At 51.1% G+C, this 17,952-nt stretch overlaps 2 protein-coding genes across 2 annotated transcripts in view; both read right to left on the minus strand.

Annotated features, from left to right (window-relative positions):
* Positions 1-981: 981 nt before the first annotated feature.
* LOC111631681 lies at positions 982-5,982 on the minus strand. Its single transcript, XM_023375987.1, has 3 exons — positions 5,563-5,982; positions 1,377-1,537; positions 982-1,201 (listed from the first exon to the last, which is right to left on the minus strand). Exons 1-3 carry the CDS (start codon positions 5,840-5,842, stop codon positions 1,139-1,141), a joined length of 504 nt encoding a protein of 167 aa, XP_023231755.1. The 5' UTR covers positions 5,843-5,982; the 3' UTR covers positions 982-1,138.
* Positions 5,983-10,345: 4,363 nt separating this feature from the next.
* Positions 10,346-17,952, minus strand: part of LOC111631661 (ribosomal protein S6 kinase 2 beta-like) — a 38,868-nt gene continuing 31,261 nt past the window's right edge. Inside the window, exons 7-18 of the mRNA XM_023375959.1 lie at positions 17,393-17,570; positions 15,698-15,768; positions 15,524-15,612; positions 14,148-14,315; positions 13,944-14,062; positions 13,732-13,866; positions 12,511-12,600; positions 12,073-12,231; positions 11,761-11,999; positions 11,258-11,375; positions 11,040-11,177; positions 10,346-10,917 (exon numbers count right to left, since the gene is read on the minus strand). Coding sequence (XP_023231727.1) covers positions 10,789-10,917; positions 11,040-11,177; positions 11,258-11,375; positions 11,761-11,999; positions 12,073-12,231; positions 12,511-12,600; positions 13,732-13,866; positions 13,944-14,062; positions 14,148-14,315; positions 15,524-15,612; positions 15,698-15,768; positions 17,393-17,570 — 1,633 coding nt within the window. The 3' untranslated portion in view covers positions 10,346-10,788. The remainder of the gene's footprint in view (positions 10,918-11,039; positions 11,178-11,257; positions 11,376-11,760; positions 12,000-12,072; positions 12,232-12,510; positions 12,601-13,731; positions 13,867-13,943; positions 14,063-14,147; positions 14,316-15,523; positions 15,613-15,697; positions 15,769-17,392; positions 17,571-17,952) is intronic.

Raw genomic sequence — 17,952 nt, forward strand, 5'->3', positions numbered from 1 at the left:
TGAAGCGCGCGACAAGAACAAAGGCTTCGTCTATGACCAGAGAAAATATATATATTTAATTCGTCAATCAAAATACAAGTCGTTTTATCGTCCACACACACCGTGTCTGTAACGTATCCGAAACAACGCAGGGTTCGAACAGTCCCGAGTGGTGGACCGTAAACAAAAACGGAAGAAACCAGAAAACGTGTATGTATATATGTATATATATATATATTCATTTATGTACTTTATATACAAGTTGCACAAAAAACTGCTTCTGGAGTTTTTAAACAGCCATTTTTTTAGAGGTAGTCTCGAATGGAAGATAAAGAAAGCCACGACTAGAGACGCGCACCATCGGCCGTACACAACATATATAGATATATATATACGTGTTTTGTGCGCTAAAAAAATAAACAGAGGAAAAAAGTAAAGCCGTAACGGAGCGGAATGTGTCGTTTCGTGTCCGGTGTGCGGGGGGAAAGCCGCTCCCTCTTAATACTGTTGTCGTTCGCGATCGATCCGTTGTTTTTCCGGATTGGAACACAGGAGGAAAAAAATATCCACGTGTGTATATTAATAACAATAAATAAATAAATAACCACGATAAATAGGAATGGCGCTTCTCTGGTTAGACTCGATCACCCCGAAGTCCCTTCTAGGTGACGTAACACGGACTGAAGACAACGGCGACGACTGTACAACCTAATTGCTAGAACTGAGTTTTATTAAATGGAAATCCCACCGCGATGACCGTCAGCTGCATGAAGTGAAGGCTGTTTGTCTTTGTTTTTTTGGATTTTTTTTATTTGTTTTTTTTAATCCTTTAAATTATTACGGGTAGAGGGTTCGAATCCCAGCCATTTAAATAGAGGATGGGTGAAAGACTATGGGAGATGGGACCGATTGTCTCGTCGTGACCGGGAATGGGTTAATCGATCGACACGTTCAACCTCGATTTAACACACGATAAGTACACTTAGATATAATTTTTTTTCATGCAGATTTACTTTTGGAACAGATGACGGGGGGTGTTTTTTTTATATTTTTTTTCGAAATTTCGATTGTTTCCGGCAGGTGTTCCAGTCACAATCAAAACAGAGAAGCGGCGCCCGCGGGCGCGGCCGGGAAGTGATGTGCAGGTTAGAGGATGGGCTCAGTATCGTCCTCGGGCCCAGCGAAGAAGAGCGTCGGCCAGAACGTCCAGGTGCGCTTTGGTCTGTAAGGAAAAGGGGGAGGGGAAAATACGGGGGTTAGAACGTGGCAGAAATCCTCCCCGCGGCGGGACGAAGCGGAAAACGTTCCTCTTCCGCTCCTTCCGTCTCGGCATCTCCCCCCTCACCGGCGTGCGGGGGGAGTTTGCGGAAGGGGCGGGTTCGGACCCGGATACTCACCGTCTTATAAAACATACAACTCATGCGGTCTTCGTCTTCCGCGTTGGGACAGTCGATGAATCCGTCGCACAGCACGTGATCGTCGATACAGCGGTAGCGACCCATTCTGTCGGCGGAAGGACATGCGAACCTTTCCGTACCGTCTTCGGCGGACGGGCACTCTGTAAAGAAGGACACAGAAAAAAGAAACGGTCACTCTTCTTCTTCCGCCGCCGCCGCCCCCTGAAACGCGCGGCCGGGCCGATTTAATAATAGAAATCGGCCGCACGCGATATTTATATTAAGAACGGCCGCGACTTTTCTTCGCCGGGGGAAAAAGGTAAAAGAAAAAAAGGTCACGTGCCTTCCTTTGACGTCATTTGCCTTCCGTGTTTGACTTCGACTACAATTACCGGCTATCGATTGACCTCCGTGCCACATGCAACGCGGCTATTTTCGGACGCCCGACGCACCTTTTCCCCCGGGCCCGGCCCGTCCTATCCCTCCCCGCCATCGATCGCGTCGGCCGCTCTCCATCCCGGTCGGGGTTGGCGCCCCGGCGGGGCTGCGCGGTCCCCTTCCTCCGAATTCGTTGGGAGCCGGCGCCGGGAAGGGGTTCGAACGAAGAAACGGCGGGGGGCCCTCCCGCCTCCGCCATCGGGACGGCCGGCGAAGGGCCCGGGTCCGGAGGGGAGGGGGACGGAAGGGCGGCGCCTCCCGAGCGGGCCCGCGGGCGGAGGAGGCTTTCGTCCGACGCCGACCGGGACGTTCCGACCGAGCCCAAGCGCCGCCTCCTCCTCCATTGATTGGTCGCGACGGACGGCAGTTCCAGTCACCGCCAGTTACCTCCACGGCCCGACCAATGGAGAGAGGACGGCGTCCTCTCTTCCTTTCGACGGCCCGTCGGGCCCTCTTTCAGCCGAGCGCGCGCCGGGGGTTCGGGCTCCGTCCCCTCCTTCTCTTTACGCCTTCTCGGCCGAAGCCGCTGTCGCGCGGAGTTCGAACCGGCCGCGTCCAGTGGTGGTGGCGGCGGGCCGCCTCCCGATTAACCGGCGGGTCGCACCTGGGGAGGGAGGGCCGGACGCGACGTCGGCGACCGAAACCGGAGGCAGACGACGGAAGCCAAACGACCGGAACAGAAGTTGCCAGGCAATCTGCCAATCGGATTCGTAGGTCAACGACTCCCTTTATTTGGCAACGTTCCAAGTTTTTTCCAGCATGGTCTACCTGACTGGCTCCGCCGATCTGGGCCGGACCTGTTGGATCCGGCCCGAAAGTCCGCACGCACCCGGGCGCCCCCTCCCGACGAGCTGCGAGAGGCGAGCGGGCCGTGCTTCTCGCAGCTCTCGTCGCCGGCGTCGGGCGCGAGAAGAAGGGCGAGATCCTCTATTTTGAACGGGTGACGAGACCGGAGACAGCGGGGGGTGGACCGCCGTCCGAAATGCGAAGGATACGCGAAAAACGCCTCCTTCGATAAACAAAATGGCGGCGTCGCGAGACGGGCGACGGGCGAGCGAAACGGGCGGAAACGAAATCTCGGCCCGCGCGGGACTGGGAGGCGTCCGTGAGGGACGCCGTCCGACCCCCGAGGTCCGACGTTCCCCGGCGGGCCGGAAGAAGCGGAACGGCGCTGACGCCGGGCGAAAACCGCGGCGAGAACAATGGCGGCTCTTCACCTAGGTCGAGGAAGACGAATTGCGGTTCAAACGGACTATACCGGGCCCGACGCCTGTTTCACCCCATCGATCGCTTACCCCCTCCAATTAGCCTTCTGGCCGCCGCCGAGTTCGGGGGTTAGAGGGCGCCGGGTCTCCGTCCCCGTTCACGCCGCCGCCCAATCCGGCGGACCTTGTTTGTCTGCCATTGTCTCCCGCTACCTTTTATTTCCATAGCAACCTCACGATTCTCGACGAGGGCGAAAGTCGCAGCCGACGCCGCCGGAAATTGCGGTAACGCGATCCGCCCCCGTTTAAACTCAACGCTTCGGCCGGGGCCCCGCCAAAAGGGCCCGCCGGAGGGGGAGGGGGAAACGGTCCCGACTTTCTCTCCCCCCCCGAAAATCGGACGTTGGCATTGTTTGTTCCGCAGTGACGCGGGGATTGGAAATTCGAACCGTGACGTCGTCGTCGGACGTCCGCGTCATTGGACGATCAACAGGTGAGCGCTTTCTCGTCCGGACGCCTGCGATTACCCTCGGCGGATAAATCTCCCGGGCGCGACCCGAGCCCCATTTTCGCCCCCGGGGTGCTGGGGAGCGGCGGGTCGGGCTTTCTTGGCTTTCGTTCCCTCACCCTTTGATCCTCCCGAGGACGGGATCTGTTAATCCCCGCTCCCGGGGATAAAACCGGTGGAAGGGGGAGGAGAAAGGCGGCGGAATAAAAAAAAGGGGAGAGGGGGAAGAATCCTCGGGCGCCCTAATCCCCGCCGTAGGAGCCAATTAAACGGGGGCTCCCGTCGACCAGACAAAGGGAAGAAGCGCGCACCCGGCCCGGTGACGTGACGAGCGGTGGGGTCGACGAGGGAGGCAGGGGGAGGCCGTCCCTCCCCCGGCGAGGGCTTTAATTAAGTGCGGATGAGGTCCGGCGTCAGAGGAGGAGGAGGAGGATCGATCAGCCTACCTGCGGGACTTAACGGGGGATGCGGAGTGCAGACTCAATTAGGTGATTGGCTGTCGGGCCAGTAGCAACAACCAGGACGAGTTGGATTCGACCGAACGGACTTTGTTCGATGTTTGTGGCGCCAAGAGGCGATCAATGGCGAAATCTAGCGGATGCACACGTCCTCCGTCCAGGTTGCTTTGTGTGTCGTTTCGCATCCGCTTGGCAGATTGTCTGGAGTCAGTCGGCTGCGGTTCCAAAGATGCCATGAATCATGGATGACGGAAGATGACTCAAGCCCTCCCCCTCCTCCTCCTCCTGCCGCCCCCTTCCGAATTTCGGTCCTAGACAAAGAGATAACGTCTCGTGCGGCGCGATCGATGCCTTCGGCGGCGATAATCGGCCGAAGGGGAAAGGTCGCCAACCTCCCGTCTGTCCATCTCGTCGCCCCGACCACCCGGACGGGCACCGGGGTCGAGCCCTTACCCTCTTCTTCTCCCTTCCGACGGCGCACCCTTTCCCGGCAAAAAGGAAAGGCCCTCCGTCTCCGTCCCCCTGTAAATGGCGCTCGCCCGCCGAGTCTCCGGACGGCGGGAGAGGCCGACCCGCGGGGCCGGCGCTGGCTTTTTTCTCTCCTTCCCGTCGGAGGAAGTCGACGGTTTCCTCCCCTCGGAAGAAAGGTGGGCGCCGCGTCACTTCTGGCGCCTCGGAGCGTGACCTTTACTAATTTTAGAATCCTGGGAGTGACGGGCGGAGGACGAGGATGAAAGAGAAGAGACGTAAAAGGCGCCGCTTCCCCAGACGAACGTCTCTCAAGGGAAAGGGGTAGGAAGGACCGCGTGGCCACAAGAACCATCGGTCGGGGGCCACGGGTCTCGGGCGAGAAAGAAAGCGAGGGCCGAATCGGCGCCGCCCGGTGAGGATGAAGGCGGCGAGGGGAAAGAAAAGCCGGTGGGGCCCGGACGGGGCCCGCTCGAAGACGAGGCACCGAGGACTGACAGACACCGGAGATCGATAGAGCGGCGTCTTCGAGACCCGCTCCGCTCCTTCTAATGGAATTAAGTTTTTCTCGCCCGACGGTAAATTCGTCGGGCGGTCGCCCCCACCTGACGCTCCCTTCTCTCTCCGTCGCTCCCGTTCGCGGCCGCCCCGAGGGAGGGAGAGAGAGAAAGGGGCGACCGCGCCCTCTCCGCTGCGAAAGGGGTAGGGCACGGGTCTCGGAGAGTCCGATCCCCTCCGTCCTACAACGGGAGGGACCTCCGGCCCCGGGGTCGGCGGCGGTCGTTCGGTCACGCGACCAGATAATGGGCCGGGGAGAAGCGACACGAGAAAACACTAAAGAGTGAGTCAATCCCAAAAATAGAATTGACGTCACGGCCGATAAAATCGTGCCGCGCACCGGGATGAATGAGCAATACTCGTCACTTTTCCGAATGGCAGAAGAGCGTCTTCCCTTTCCGGAACGGTGATTCGGCCGTGGCCCTCCCACCCGAGGGGGCCCCGTTCCGTCCGTCCCCCCTTCCTCTCCCCGACCGCTCGGGCCCCCGGGGAGGGAGGAGGTGGCCGGCCCGTCCCCCCGGAGTAAAGAGGCACGCGCGCACACAACTCACCTATCTGGGGCACGTCGTACTGGCGGTTGGCTCGTCGCACTCTGAGCGAGCGGCCGGCGGCGGGGTCCACCTTGTCGGGGTCCGAGTAACGGGGGTCCCTCTTGGCCCAGGGTTGGCGGAAGAAGGAGCCGCGCGGAACGTCGTTGGCGGCCGCCTGCGTGGCCGGGAGCAGTGGCCTCTGCTCGGCAGACGAGACGAAAGTCCGCGATCTCGGCGAGAGTTGAGCGGCCAGAAGGTCCGTGCAGAGGAACAACAGAAGACATAAATGCACACCTCCCATCGCTTGGCTCTGACTGACTCACAACACCATGGATCCACTCTGTCGAAGCGGGCTCTTCACCATCGGCGTCCGGCCTCCAGATGGAACCAGTATGGCTACATTTATTCTTCTCGCCCACACAATCTACCAGCCTCACTCTGGCGCGGTAGCGTGCGTAGTAGCTGCATTCGATACGTCACTTCGAATGCGGACCGCCCCCGTCACGTGACTCCACCGGTTCCCGTTTCCATTGGTCCGGCCCGGCCCGCCGTTCGGGCCCCCGCCCCTCCACCGCCGGCCCGAGCCACCACGCGCGGGGCTCCGCTCGGGTCGGCGAACGAAGGGACTTCTCCCTCCTCCTTCGTTTTCGGGCCCGTCGGGTGTAGGGGGCACCGGATTAGAGATGGTCCCGTTTGGGTTGGGCGCGCGCCGTCGAATTTTCCGGAGGGGGAACACGTGGAAGGAACCCGTTTCGGTCTCCCAGGTGGGAAAGGTGTCGCCGGGTCCGGGTTGGCCCTCACGCGTTCTATCGGGATGGAAATTTCGGACGGCTGCCGGGGCCACTTCCGCCCCCGCTAGCCACTTGGTCGTCGTCCGAAAGGGGGAGGAGGAATCGGGCCCTCCTCCCTCGGTCACCCCGAGAAACGGCGGTGGCGGCGAGTGATTGATCGCTTCTTCTTCCGCCGTGACAAGATGGCGCCGAGCGACGCGGCTTCTCTTTTCTCCGGTAAAACTCGCCTTTCTTCCCCTTTCGTCTACCGGGTCTGTAGTCGCGCGTTCACTTCCCCCTCCTCGACCTTTCGACCTTTCTCCTCCGGACCGGCGACGAACTTTACTCCTCGGTAAAATCCCGCCCGAGAGGGAGTAAGAAAACCATCGGAATCCTCCGAAAACCTCCGTAAATCGTCTGGACGAATAAAGTGGCATTCGGGTTCTGGAAACGTCACCCCCTGTGGGGGTTACGAAGAAAGAAAAAAACTGTCATTTCCAGGCACCCGTCCATTTCTGGGAAGCAAAACCGTTTCGACCCTCGAACGCAATTCTTCGCGGAAATAACCTTTCCGGTTATTTCTATTTTTATTTTATTTTTTTTCCATTTTTCAGAAATTTACCTTTCCTCCATACTGAAGTCCAGGTGGCGCGCCGAAAAAAAATTCTCTGTGTTCGTCTGGATAGATCGCGCGAGACGAGAACCGACCCTTTCCTCTACTCTCGCGAGAATTTCGCCTCCGACCCGGAGCCGGTTTCGGACCGAATTAGTCAACATTTTACAAAACCAGCGTTTAAGCCGATATCTTTTTTCCGGAAGGTATTTACGAACGCTCGGTAGTAAAAATCGAAAGTCGAACGTTCGAAAAGGGAAAGGAAAGAGCTGTTCGAGTCGAGAATTTCGACGGCGAAATCGTCGTCTTATCTAATTGACGCCGAAGGTCGGAGCGTGGGGTGACTTTTGGTGACATAACAACCCCGTGGAGAAAGAACGAGAGCGAAGTTGAAAGCGACAATCGTCGGCGATTTCTTAATTCGTCCGAATTTTCGGTCGGCCGCAGTTAGAGAGAGAGAAGGGGAGGGGAGGGAGCGAAAGAGGAAAGCTGCCATTTTCTTCGTTTGGGTTAAGAATCGTCGGCGCCGAGCTCGAGAAAGTGCGGGCCGAGTGGAAAAATATTGATTTTTTCGATCGGAGGCGTGGATCGCCTCTTCGCGATATTCTTACCCGCGATCACCTGTCTAACCTTTCGTAGGTTAAAACGCTACCTTCCCCAAAGCGCCCGCCAACCCCCCTTCTCCCCCGCAATTCTCTAAGGAAGTTGATTGAGGCGGCGACGGAGGCCGAAAATCGAAGGAACTTTAGGAACCGGCGACAAAACGGTAGAGGGTGGCGGGCGGGAGGAAGTCGCCGCCGAATCGACCAATGGGAGGAGGCCGAGTCTTCCGCCGCTTCCGATTCTGTAGGAAAGGGACGGGCACTTTCTGGAGACGCCGGGCTGCCGTGGGTTCGTAAACTCTCGAAAATAGCACTCTCTTCCGGTTTCCTTCTGAACTTGGTCCCGCGCCGTTGGTGGCTGGCGGACCAGGTGGATGCCCCCGAAATCCCGGCTTTCCCGCGCGACGGAGTTCCGAGCGGGAAAAGCCGCTTGTCGGGGGCCACGTACCCTTTCCGCTTCGATTTACTCGATTAAGTCGGGATCGTCGGGATTAATGGAGGCTCTCCCGGAATTTCATCGCCCCCTCTCCCCTCGGTGGCTCGGTTAACCCCGACGTCGTGTCGACAACCGCGTCGCGTGCCCGCCGCATGACGGCGCGTGCCGAGATGGTCACGCCACCGCGCGATACTCCTCCGGTCCCGACGCCGCTCGGAAAACGGCTAGGAGGCGCGATTATGAGAAAAAAAGGGCGAAAACACTCACGTGCCTCCCGTTCGGAGTCTTCTCGCGTCACGTGACGTGCGGGACTGTGGAAACCGCAAACCCTGCCCCGGGCAGCTTCCACCGTTTACGTGGAATCCCCAAAGTGGCGTTCTTCCGACGGGGAAGTCGGGTAAACGCGTCCCTGACGGTCACGTGATTAGCGGGGCGGAAGGTTCCACTCGGAACGGGCGGGAGTAGGGAGCCGCCCCGGATCCGCGGTGGCTGGCGAATATCGGCCCACGGATCCGACCGAAAAACAGCGGTTTGGCCTCTCACGCCACTTTATTGTTTCCGAATTTGGGGGGAAAAAGGCGCAGAGGTAGGCGACTCCGTTTCATCGAGCGGAGCGAATCGCGTGCCGATCGGAATTAGGAGAATTAAAGTCGATTCCGGGTAACGGCACCCTCTACTCCCATTCGCAACGTTGGCCGGGCGTCGCGTCTCGAAACGCCAGGCGAAAAATCGCGGTCATCCGCGCTTCGATTTTCTCGCTCGACCCGATCCTTTGTTTTTGCCGGGTGCAGGCTGGACCCGGTCCAAAGGAGAGAGAGAGACACTTGTGGATCACCTGTTTCGCCTCGCCGACCGAACCGGCGGTCCAGACGACGTCGATGGCAAAGGGAGGAAGAGCCACGCCTTCGACTCTAAATTACTAACACCCGAGCGATAACGCGATATTCCCACTCCAACAGAAGCTGTAATTACTCAAACTCCACGCCTTTCCTATTGTTTCCGATAAGTGCCCTGTGTGTAAAACCCATTGTGACGCCACGATTAAGGATCAAACGGTATCGTTTTCTTTCGGTGCACGCGAACACCCGCCCGCCGTTTGTCTTCTTTCCTCTTCTATCACCTTTCAAGCCACCGGAATCACGCGCCCGACAATCGACGAAGCCCCAAAAAGCCCACCTTCTCCCCCCGGGGCGCGATGGGTCGGCCTAACGGCCAGCGTCGAGCGGCCGCTTACAGACCAAAGGTGCCGCTCGATTTTCTCCCGTTCCGTTAAAATCTCGTTTGTCGATGCGATGTTCTTAAGTACTCGTCTACGTCACTCTTCCAGTCTCCGGTTCTTACCCCGTCCTAACCTTCGTTAGCGCCGCGGCGCCGATCGGCGCGAGCGAGAATAGAGAAGTCGGTCGAGGAAAGTCTTCTATTTTTGGAAACGGAAACGCGAAGAGGGAGGAGGAAGAGGAGGAACAGGTGCGACGGAGATCGACGGCAACAAGTAGTTGTCGGGACCACAGATCGTCTGCGGACGTCCGCCCAGACGGCCGCCAGGCGCCATGAAGCGGGACGGCGAACGTCCGTCCAGGAGGGAGGTAAAGGGGGATGGACAGACCCTCCGACGTCCTACGCCGCGGTTCACCGGGACGCGGGATTGTCTAATTAGTTACCAGTTCGCCCCGAGCCTGCGCCAGGCGCGCGCCGCCGACAACGGAATAACGAGTAATCCCCGCGCGCCGCGGGTCGGCGTCCAGCCCGCGGCGCGTGAGCGGAACGATAATTGCCGGCGGAGGAAGAGAAGTGAATGAGCCGGTGATTGCCGCCAACGAAAAGAAAATTGGTTCGCCCCGCAGCGCGCATCTTCGTCCGTTCGAGGTCGAAAGTAGTTCCTCCCCGCCTCTCTCCCCCACGGCCTCCTCTTCCTCCTCCCCCGCCGGTCGAAACGCGTCGCGACCAGACGCGCGCGCGCCAACGCATGGGAAACGAGGACAAAGGAGAGAGCGAAAATTCGATTAGATCGGAGCGAATAATAAAATAAAAATAATAAAAAAAACAAAAAGGCGCTGGGAAAATCATGGAGAGAGGAGAGAGAGAGAGAAGTCGCTGTTGACAAGATTCGCTCGGCTATTTATAGAATAAATTTAGGTCTCCTCTCGGTGCGAGTCAACATCTTTGACGTCATCCGTTTTCCGTATCCCCGCCGCGCGGGCTGAGGAGGACGAAGCGGGCGCCGCCCCGTCTCCCAAATCGGGCCGACGACGCGCGTCCCTACTAAACGGAAAATTAGCGGCGGTTTCCGTCTTCCGGTACTCCCCGGGTCTCTCCCCTTACCGGCGTGTAGTCACGGCGCGCGCGAAACCCGTTCCCGACGGCTGAGACAATAAAGAGGACGGAAGGATGCGATGTCGGTTTATTGAAAGTCAAAATTTTACAAATGAGACAGAGTTAGAGAGAGTAAAAGAGAAAAAAGATTGAGAGAAAATAGATATTGCTGCCGAGCTTGACATCCACTGATCACGTGACAGAGGTAGAGTACAAAAATCGGAACGTTGTCGGGCGTTTTTCGTTGTAGGTCATCCGGAACGACGTCTAAACCACATTTTTTTTTTTTAAAAAAAGAGCAACAGAAAACAAAAAAGCGGAGCACCCGCGCTTGATACACAATTTCTTATTCGTCTTCTTCTGTACAAGGGGCCCAAGCGGGCCGCTGGAAATAAGTTAGAGCTTTTCTTTTTTAAAAAAAATCCAAGACGAGGCGCCTGGCCGCGGCCCGCCCTCGTTCGTCCGAGACGGAAGGGGGTGGGGCCCCGGCTCGTGTCTCGCCTCCTCCTCCTCCTACGCTTCCGCCGACGACTTGGGTCGCGTCCTGGCTCTTCTTCTGGCCAGCTCCGAGGCGGCCACCGGTTCCAGGTTGGGGGGCGTCGGGTAATTGCTGATGGCGTCGAAGGTGGCGGCCGTGGCTCCCTGCGAAAGAAAACCTTCGTTTTAGTCAAAAACGTTCCCTCCCTTCCGGCGCCGCTTTCTCTTAAACACCCCCTTTTCCTCCTTCCCTTAAGGTAATGGAAAGAGCCGAACCCAGTCCTCACCTTGACCAATTGGGCTTCTTGGTGTAATAGTTGAACGCTGGGCAAGCGGTCCCGGCCCGTGATCCACACGTGGTTCAGGATGTCTCCCGCTCTGTACCGCTGCTTGGGGTCCACGTGCAGCATCTTCTGTACCAAATGCTGCGGGAAGAGAAAACAGAAAAGTTTTTATCGTCCGGCCGACTGGAAGTGACGCAAATCGGAAAGAAATCGGGTGTTACCTTGGCGGGAGAACTGATGTTCGTCCAGTTACCCGCGGTCAGCTCGAACCTGCCCTCTCCGATCCTGGCCAGAATTTCGCCTGGTGTATCGTTGGGTCCGTTGGCGAACGGAGAATGCCTGCGGAAGGAAACAAATGAGTCGGACAAATGAGAGGGGTGCCGACCTAAGGTCCTTAGGTCGGCACCCCTCTCCCACTTCGCGGCCGGCCAAGCCTGTTCGTCGGACACGAAAGGGGGAGAATTCCCAACCGCCTCGCCTTCCTTTTAACCGGGAATTCCCTCTCAAAATTCCGCCAAGAGCCGAGGGTTCTCGCGAGTTTCCAGTTCGATTCACGCGGAAACTCGTCCGTCTTCCCTAACGAATTTACGACACGCCCCGCGTCACGAAGGTCCGAGGGGAGGAAAAAAAAATACAAAATAATACGTCGGGGCGTGGCCGGAGGGTCGAGAAATGACGGGGCAATTCGGATTATTATTATTATTATTATTTATATCGTGATTACCCAGCCAACATAGTGTAGAGCAGAACGCCCATGCTCCAAACGTCGCAGGCCTCGTCGTAGCCCTGCCTCTTGAGCACCTCCGGAGCCACGAAATTGGCCGTGTAACAGGGGGTCATCAGCAGCCCGTTCTCCGCCCTGATCTGTTTAGCAAAGCCAAAATCGCACACTCTCAGGCATTCGGGGTTTTCCAATTGGTCCGCATAGACGATGTTCGACGGCTTCAGATCCCGGTGAACCACCTGCACCAAGAGAAGAACAAATAGATAAAAGTCCGTTAATCGAGGATGAGGGGTCTACGGGAGGGGAGCTTACCCCGTTGTCATTCAGGTACTTGATGGTCCTGCAGATGACCTCGAGCACGGCGCTAGCTTCCCTCTCGCTGAAGAACTTCTTGCTGAGGATCTTGTCCAGCAGCTCGCCCCCCTTCAGCAACTCCATCACCAGGTAGACGGAGGTGGCGTCTTCGTAAACCTGTTCACGAACGGAACGTGACTCTCGTCATCGATTTAACGACCCGAAAAGTCGCGCGTGATAAAAGGTTCTCTCTCCTATTTGTTTGCCGTGGGTGTGGCGAAATATCGCGTGCTCCGGTCATCTGTATTCCGCGAGGTGAACCCCGATTCTATTTTGGGTGACGGTCGTTAGTAATTGCCGCGTTAAGAAACGAGTGAACGGAATTAAAAGGATTCCGGGGGAGAGAAGGGGGAGGAAAATGAACGAAATCGCTCGCGTAACCAACTACGTAATTACGTCGTAAAGCGTGACGATGTTAGGATGCTGTCCGTAACGCAGCAGGATCTCGATCTCCTCTTGGCAGTCCTTCTTCGACTTATTTACAATCTGAAAGATAAAAATCGCCGTCAGTGACGCATTCGTAACGTTCGAGACGAGCGAGAGAAACGTCACGCCGCCGGTTACACATTTTCCGGTAAGACTTACGTTACGGGAGACGTTTTAACCACTCGATTTATTAATAAACCGCGTAAATTAAGGAAAACGAGAAGAGTAACGGCGGCGCGCGTCACGCAACACCGCCTTCGCGACGCGGTCAATTCTCCACTAAACCGATCGACACGTATACAAATTATAGAGTAATCGAGAGACCGAGTTGCAGGTTTATTTTTCAAGTTACGCCGAGCGATCGTTTACGGTTTAAGTGGCGTGTTCGGCGTAACGTTCGTCTCCTCTTCTTCATTATTCTCCACTAGGCTCGGTAAATTTCCACTATTTACTCGGAAACGTTTCCGAATGGCTTTAATGCAAACAAGATCTTCGGAGAGGGATTAGAGAAGAGAAGAGCAACAAAAAAGGAACGACAATTAGAGCGGGGCGCGCGGTTTACGCCAAGCGATTGATCGTAACCGCGTCTTAATTAAAGCCATGCGAATTTTTTAAGCGGCGAATTACACAAACCTTAATGCGTTACGCCAAGTTTTTATAATCGGGCGGATCCAAGATGGCGCCCGCTTTCTAAAACCTACAATTGTTACGCTCTCCTTTATCCGGCAGAAATGGATAAGATCGCGGGACGGAAAGCGATTTAATCGCCGCGACCGGCCTTAATTATTTAAACGGGTTACGGTGCGCCGTTATTATTAAGAAGCTGGAGTGGAGATCCGGTTTTCGACACTTGGAACGGCAATAATTGTACCGGAAACGTCAACCGCATCCTACGCCAACTTATTAACGAGCGTAACCTTCGTTGTATCTCCTCCACTCGATCGAAAATACAATTATAAACATCTCCGATAATTAAAAGACAAGTTCAAACTAAGATCGTAACGGTCGGGTAGAGTGGAGAATTGAAGAGGAGCGGGTTCGGAGATCAACCGTTAAATCGATGGTTCGCCCCACGTCCTCCGTATACATACGGGTCGGTCCTACAACAACGAAAATCTCCCTGGTAAATTCCAATTACCGCTAGGAGGAGGGGGAGACGCGCGCGAACACCTTAAACAAGGGAGAAGATACCTTAACGGCGTACTCCCTTCCCGATTCTTTGTGGATGCAACGACGACAGACGGAGTAACTGCCGGTTCCTAGATTCTCCTTAAACTCGTACTCCTTGTAGATGGTGTCCTTGTACGTCAGACTCTTGCCCGTCACCTGCAAATTCCAGCGTCACGTTACGGGGGGTGGAAACAGCGCGCAATTTGGCGCGTAATTTTTTTCAGTTTCCTCACCTGATTGGTGGCGTCGTTCTCGGTCTTTTGACAACCCTCGTCCAATAGGGTGGAAGCCACGAAGCTGAAACCTCTAAATAATTCGTGAGCGGTGGCACTGGGTGGTACTCCCGGAGAATCTAAATTTGGAGACGGTAAGGGGGGGATGCTGCTGGTGGCACAAGGCTGCCGCCCTTTTTGTTTTTTTCTACTCGACACACCTACCTTCTGGTGTCCTCGTGGTGAATTCTTTATCGAAATAGAAAGTGTGATCGGCCCTGCTGACTGCCGGGATGAAGGGTGGGGTAATTTCTCTCCTGTACAATTTGTCCCAGTCGATTGTCGCGAAAAATGGATGACACTTAATATCCTCCACGCCTTCCGGTCCCGATCCTGGATGGCAATTGGTTAGGGGGAGATTAATCCATACATTAAACGGGCAAACAAAACATATTTAGCAATATTACAAACGTGACAACTTAAACGTTAGAGGGGGCTTTATTGCTTTTTACTGCTCCTAAAATAGCTCCTTACCTCGGAAAATTAATTCGGTTGGGTAGAATAATGTAACTTTATTCGCGGAATTAAATGTGGAATGCTTGTGACAAAGAATAATATCAGTTTGGGTGTACCTTTGTTCCGTTACATAACGTTTTCCAAAGAAAAACAGTATAAACAATGAGGAGACAAATAAAAATGCCTGGGAGCTTAAACGCTGACGTAAATATAACAAGATAAAGGTATATATTTAGGGCTTACCATATAATACCATAAAAACTCCATTACTATAGAATCGGTGAAAACAATTGGCCGTGGGATAATTAAAATTAACAATGGTTTAATTAATTAATCTATTGAGTTTTTGCTTGCTTAACAATATTTCTTTGTTTGTCATCTAAATATAAAATAATTGGAAATATTAATGAATTTGTCTTTGTACCTATTGAAAAGGTATTCAATTATAATATCTTTATGTTAAATTATAATATCTACTTGTAGTTGGGTATGAAATATGTCAGTTTGTTGGCTGAATTGTTTACAGTGGTCTGTAAGGAGGGACCATAAATTTACAAGAAACTTAATATTGTATACAAAAGGCTTCCTGTAATGTTCTACTGGCCATTGATTTCTGTCCAGTGGAGTTTACTTAGCAAGGAAACTTTGGAATGTAAACGCAAACCCGCAGAGGTGGGTGAATTCTTCTCTGCATCACGAGTAAGCTTAATGATGGTGCAAATTTGGAGTATCGATCCCGAATGGTTTCATTTTATGCAAAAGATTTGTTCTCTCCTTTAAAAAATCTGATTTTTAGACAGGTTCTCGTTTATAAATCTTGCATCTTTATGGTTTCAGAATCAATCTGTCGGGCAAAGTGTTCTGACTTTTTAATGCCGAGGATGCTCTCTTTTAAATTTTCAAAAATATAATGGTAAATTAGAAGTGTTTGGGTACAGAAGGTAAGAGAATGGTGAGATAATCAATTATTATATAAAATTGTATCCAATTAGGATAATTTAATGAATAAAACTTTATTTCTTTAACTTTTAAATGATGTTTCAGTGTAACGTGTGAATTTATCTCTGTAAAAAAAACTGCCTCACCTAATCTGTTTGCCGGATTTCTTTTGAAGAGTGCTCGGAGAAGACTTTGCGCTTCCGGACTTAAAAACTGTGGCATTCCCAATTTGGCTCTGAAAAACAAATTAGATAATTTAAGTACTGTACATATGTATGCTTTTTTAAAATTAAAATTAAAAAAAAAAAAAAAACTTTTACTTCAGTATCTGCATCATAGTTTCTTTCCTATTCGTGCCTTGAAACGGCAATGCTCCAGTCAACATTTCAAACTGGGTTAAAAAAAAAATAAAGTTGTATTTAATTTTCAGCATATTTTTAAAAAATTAAATAATAATAAAACATCTGGTACGTTTAGAAGCAGAAAATTACTCACACTATATCTATCGACAATCACAAATACAGGCTAACAAGTACTAAGGACTAGTGGTCAAATATTGACCTTTCTCAAGACCGAATACGGGCAACGATGCTTTCGTGCCGTGTTCCGAAACGTCTCTGCACCGTCATCGGAGGGTTCTATTGTTCACCAAGACAGATGGCAGTCGAAAAAGTATATTTGCTTAGTTGATGTCTGTCATTTTATTAACGTACCCAATTATTTTCGATGACAGTTCACTTTTGAATAGCTTTATTGGTATAAATAAAGATGATTTAAGAGGAAAGAATATCCAGAATACACAAACTAAACAGCTTCTTATACATTTTAGAGATTTATGTATCATTGTATGTGCTGTTAATCTCTTAAACTATTAAGAAATATATTGTAAAGAATATTTTCATATGTAAATAATGTAAAAAAGATGATCACATTCTGCATTTTTTGTCTTTTTATAGGTACATAAAAGTACTATGTCCACATAATACACATAAACAACAGTATTGATATAATTTTGGAATAGAAGACTCAAATTTTCTTTAAAATAAATAAATAAATTTAATTAAGAATAATCCAAAAAAATTAAATCACTTTGTAACTATTCTGTATACAAAAACTTAGATTCTGCTTGACTTTATGCTTTGATGTGCCTTTACTGCCATCTAGGGTCGATAAAGAAAATTAAAGTCAATTTTTTATTTTTTTCCCCATTTAATTTTTTCCTCCACTTTTTATCAAGAAATGCCTTCAAATCCACAAATTAACAATAATCTTAGGCAGTTCTTTAATTAAATATCAGTTTGGATTTTTTTCCCACACCAGCCATTTCGCCCCCGTAGGAAGGTGTTCAAAGTAGGTAAAAGAATCGGAATGGATCTCCAGGGGAAATGAAAGGTAAACAATGAAGGCGAGCACAAAAAGGGTAAGGGTTATGGTGGGAAGAGGAGGTAGTCTCCGAAAGAAATGAAGCTGCGGTCGCGAACCTTCGATGGGAAGAAGAGGATGTGGCCACCGACCCAATAAATTTAATTTTTTAATCTCCACTTTTTAATTTAAATGTATGGAATTACTATAATCTTTCAAAATATATTTAATTCCAAAATTATATAAACCCTTTCAGGTCTCTGAACCTTCATAACAATTTTAGCATCAATATATATAGATGCCTATGATTAAAATTTTAATTTTTAAGAAAAAAAATAATTAAATTTTTCATTTTAAAAGCATTATATAAGTATAAAATCTTTTTTCTTAGTGTACATAAAAATAATGTGTAATTCAAAAAATTGTTAATAAATAATTCACAAACTGATTAAATAATATAAAAATAAAGGTAAATATTGTTTTAGAAAATTATCTTATTTTTTAATGAAAAAATACTCCAAATAAAAACAATTTTGTACCTTTGACATTTTATATTTTAAAATAAATAAATTGTTTCGGATAAAGATACGAGCTTATTGTTACTATTTTTTTAATACAAATAATCAAAGCAAGTTACAAAAGACCGTTCTTACCATTAAGACTCCGAAAGACCACCAGTCGGCAGCCGTTGTATGACCCTTCCTATTGATAACTTCGGGCGCCATGTACTCTACGGTACCGCAAAATGAATATGTCTTTTGGTCGCTGAGAGCTTCCTTGCTCAGTCCGAAATCCGTCAGACGTATGTGCCCGTCCGCATCCAGCAAGATACTGTAATGTTTTTGAAACAAACAAATACAATTAGTTTTGCTTTATTCTTCAAAAAAAAAAAAAAAACAACAAATTTGTGGAAGAATTATCATAAAAGCTAATGTACAACTGGTAAATAAAGTTCAGCTTGTATAAGGAATATATTTAAAAGAATGGATCAAAAGATAACTAGCCGAAAGCAACAGTATGGTTAGTTGCTCTGACTGATTATTTATTGATCTGCCCTTATATGTTGAAACAATTCAGTCTCTTTAATGTGTTATCATTATAACATTGCTTCTTAATTTGTTTGAGAATATGTAAAAAATATAAAATAATATAATTAATACTTTAAGCATTTACATAGTGCTTCAAATCATCTGTAAAATGAGTGATAGCATAA

The sequence above is a fragment of the Centruroides sculpturatus genome, unplaced genomic scaffold (genome assembly GCF_000671375.1).
Source record: "Centruroides sculpturatus isolate CEXI.00-Female unplaced genomic scaffold, Cexi_2.0 scaffold595, whole genome shotgun sequence".
NCBI classification, from domain to species: domain Eukaryota; kingdom Metazoa; phylum Arthropoda; class Arachnida; order Scorpiones; family Buthidae; genus Centruroides; species Centruroides sculpturatus.

Coding starts and splice junctions, on each gene's coding strand:
- LOC111631681 (XM_023375987.1), bottom strand. CDS start 5,842: ATGGGAGGTGTGCATTTATGTCTTCTGTTGTTCCTCTGCACGGACCTT. Junction 1,538..5,562: donor GTACGACGTGCCCCAGATAG/GTGAGTTGTGTG, acceptor CCTTCTTTACAG/AGTGCCCGTCCGCCGAAGAC. Junction 1,202..1,376: donor GTTGTATGTTTTATAAGACG/GTGAGTATCCGG, acceptor TTTTCCTTACAG/ACCAAAGCGCACCTGGACGT.